Raw genomic sequence first — 2,114 nt, 5'->3', positions numbered from 1 at the left:
GAATGTACTTCCTCCACCTCCTCCCGCAGATCGTTCCTTCTTACCCCTCTAAGCCGGTTCAGATGCCTTGTCTCCAGAGCGGCCTCTGATCTCCCTCTTTAGGACAGGCCACCCTGACCCCATCACGCTCTCTCTCTGCACCTTATTTTCTTGACATCATTTATCCCAGTCTGTGGTGATTTGGTTTATTCATTTGTGTCCAGGTTTACTGTCCATCTCCCCTCAAGCCACAGCCCCATGAAGGTCTGTCTGCCTGAGTCACAGTACTGAGGCTCTGGTCCTGCTGGTATGGCTGCTCCCCAAGTTGGCCCACTTCAACCCCAAACACAGCCAGTGCCCTCTGCTCTGTTCCCATGGCGCTACCCACATAAAGCTCTTATATGTGAGCTACTCTTGTGATGAGCTAGTTTAGGACCTTGGGGTTAATAAAGAACAAGGCAGAGGCAGGCAGGGACTGAAACTGAACATCAGTCAGCACTGAACCCCCAGGGCCAGGGGTCTCCTAGGTCTGGGATGCTCCTCACACGCTGCCATCTACAGGTAGGCAAACTGAGTCCAGGGAGATCAGGCCACCAAGCCAGATTCCCCCAGCTGTTGACTCTGGGAGGCCAAGTCCTGTGCAATGAGCCTTTCCCAGAGATGCCAACAGCAATTACAAAACCCAGGGTCCAGCAGCACCAACCCTGGTCCAGGTAGCCTCCTCCTTCTATTGTCGGTCCAATATAAATAGAATGCGAGGCAGACATCTAATCTGATATTTTCTAGTAACCATAGTAACGAAAATAAAATAGATGAGAATAGGTGAAATTCATTTAATATATTTTATTTAACCTAGTATGTTCAAAATACCATTACTTCAACATGTAATCAATATAAAACAATATTAATGAACTATTTTACATTCTTTTTTCGTATTAACTCTTACAAATCCAGTGTGTATTTTACAATTCTGGCACATCTCAGTTCAGACTCGCCACCTTTCAAGTGCTCGGTGGCCACCTGTACCGAGTGGCTACCGGGCTGATAGCGCAGCTCTAGCCAGCCGAGACCCCGTGCTCGCCTAGGGGCACCCCACTCGTCGCAGTGACCCCCTCCCCCCACCCCCCACCCCAGGCAGGGCGGGGCGGGGGCGGGCTAAAGCGCGGCCCCGCCCCCGACGCCGAGCCCGGCCCACCCTGGCAGCTGCCAGAAACGGCTGAATGGACCGGCTGAGCAAGGCAGCCAGCACTCGCCGCGACCCGCCCGTGACCACTAACCTCGCCACCGCCTCCACGGAGCCGGCGATGGGCACGCCGCCGCCCGCGCCGCCATCGTACAGCACGCCCGAGATGTCGAGCAGCACCCCGCGCACGCCGGCCAGTCGCTCGCGCCACGCAGCCATTGCGTCCCGCCGCTTATCGCGCGCCTCAGACTCTGCACCCTGACCGGCGACTGGAAGCGTGTGTCACGCTCGCCGCGCAGGGGCGCCTGGGAAGTGTAGTCCGGCGGGGCGGGGACAGGCGCCAACCTTAGGCAGCCGGGTGCGAACTCCGAATGGCCGGCATGCCTCTGGGCCCGGGGGTCACGCGCCCCAGAAGTGGAGTCCTTTTCAAAACAGAGCCTTACACACTATGGGGAAGTCAGCACAACTGGACTAAACCAAAGCTAAGAAGTATCTTGAATACAACAAAACACTTTGAGGGACAGAGTAGCAGGGGCCGAGTTCTGGGGACCATGGGTTCAGGGGACATCTAGGTCAATTGGCATAACAAAGTTTATCAAGAAAATGTTGTGCATCCTACTTTGGTGATTGGCGTCTGAGGTCTTAAAAGCTAGCGAGCAGCCATCTAAGATGCATCAATTGGTCCCAACCCACCCGGAGTAAAGGAGAATGAAGAGCACCAAAGTCACAAGGAAAGCATTAGCCCAAAAGACAAAAAGGGCCACATAAACCAGAGACTTCATCAGCCTGAGACCAGAAGAACTAGATGGTGCCCAGCTACCACCAATGGCTGCCCTGACGGGGAACATGACAGAGAGTCCCTGATGGAGCAGGAGAAAAATTGGGTACAGAACTCAAATTCTAGTAAAAAGACTAGACTTAATGGTCTGACTGAGACTGGAGGAACCCCAGA

General features: G+C 54.2%; 1 protein-coding gene across 1 annotated transcript in view; it reads right to left on the bottom strand.

Moving 5' to 3' along the window:
* Positions 1-1,381, bottom strand: part of LHPP (phospholysine phosphohistidine inorganic pyrophosphate phosphatase) — a 140,581-nt gene extending 139,200 nt beyond the window's left edge. Inside the window, exon 1 of the mRNA XM_004374970.1 lies at positions 1,257-1,381. Within this exon, the coding sequence (XP_004375027.1) occupies positions 1,257-1,381 (125 nt within the window). The remainder of the gene's footprint in view (positions 1-1,256) is intronic.
* Between the last annotated feature and the right edge of the window lie 733 nt (positions 1,382-2,114).

Source organism: Trichechus manatus, unplaced genomic scaffold (genome assembly GCF_000243295.1).
Source record: "Trichechus manatus latirostris isolate Lorelei unplaced genomic scaffold, TriManLat1.0 scaffold00031, whole genome shotgun sequence".
Lineage (NCBI taxonomy): Eukaryota > Metazoa > Chordata > Mammalia > Sirenia > Trichechidae > Trichechus > Trichechus manatus.
Note: the sequence above shows the minus strand (reverse complement) of the source record. Positions and strands in the feature narration are given on the sequence as shown.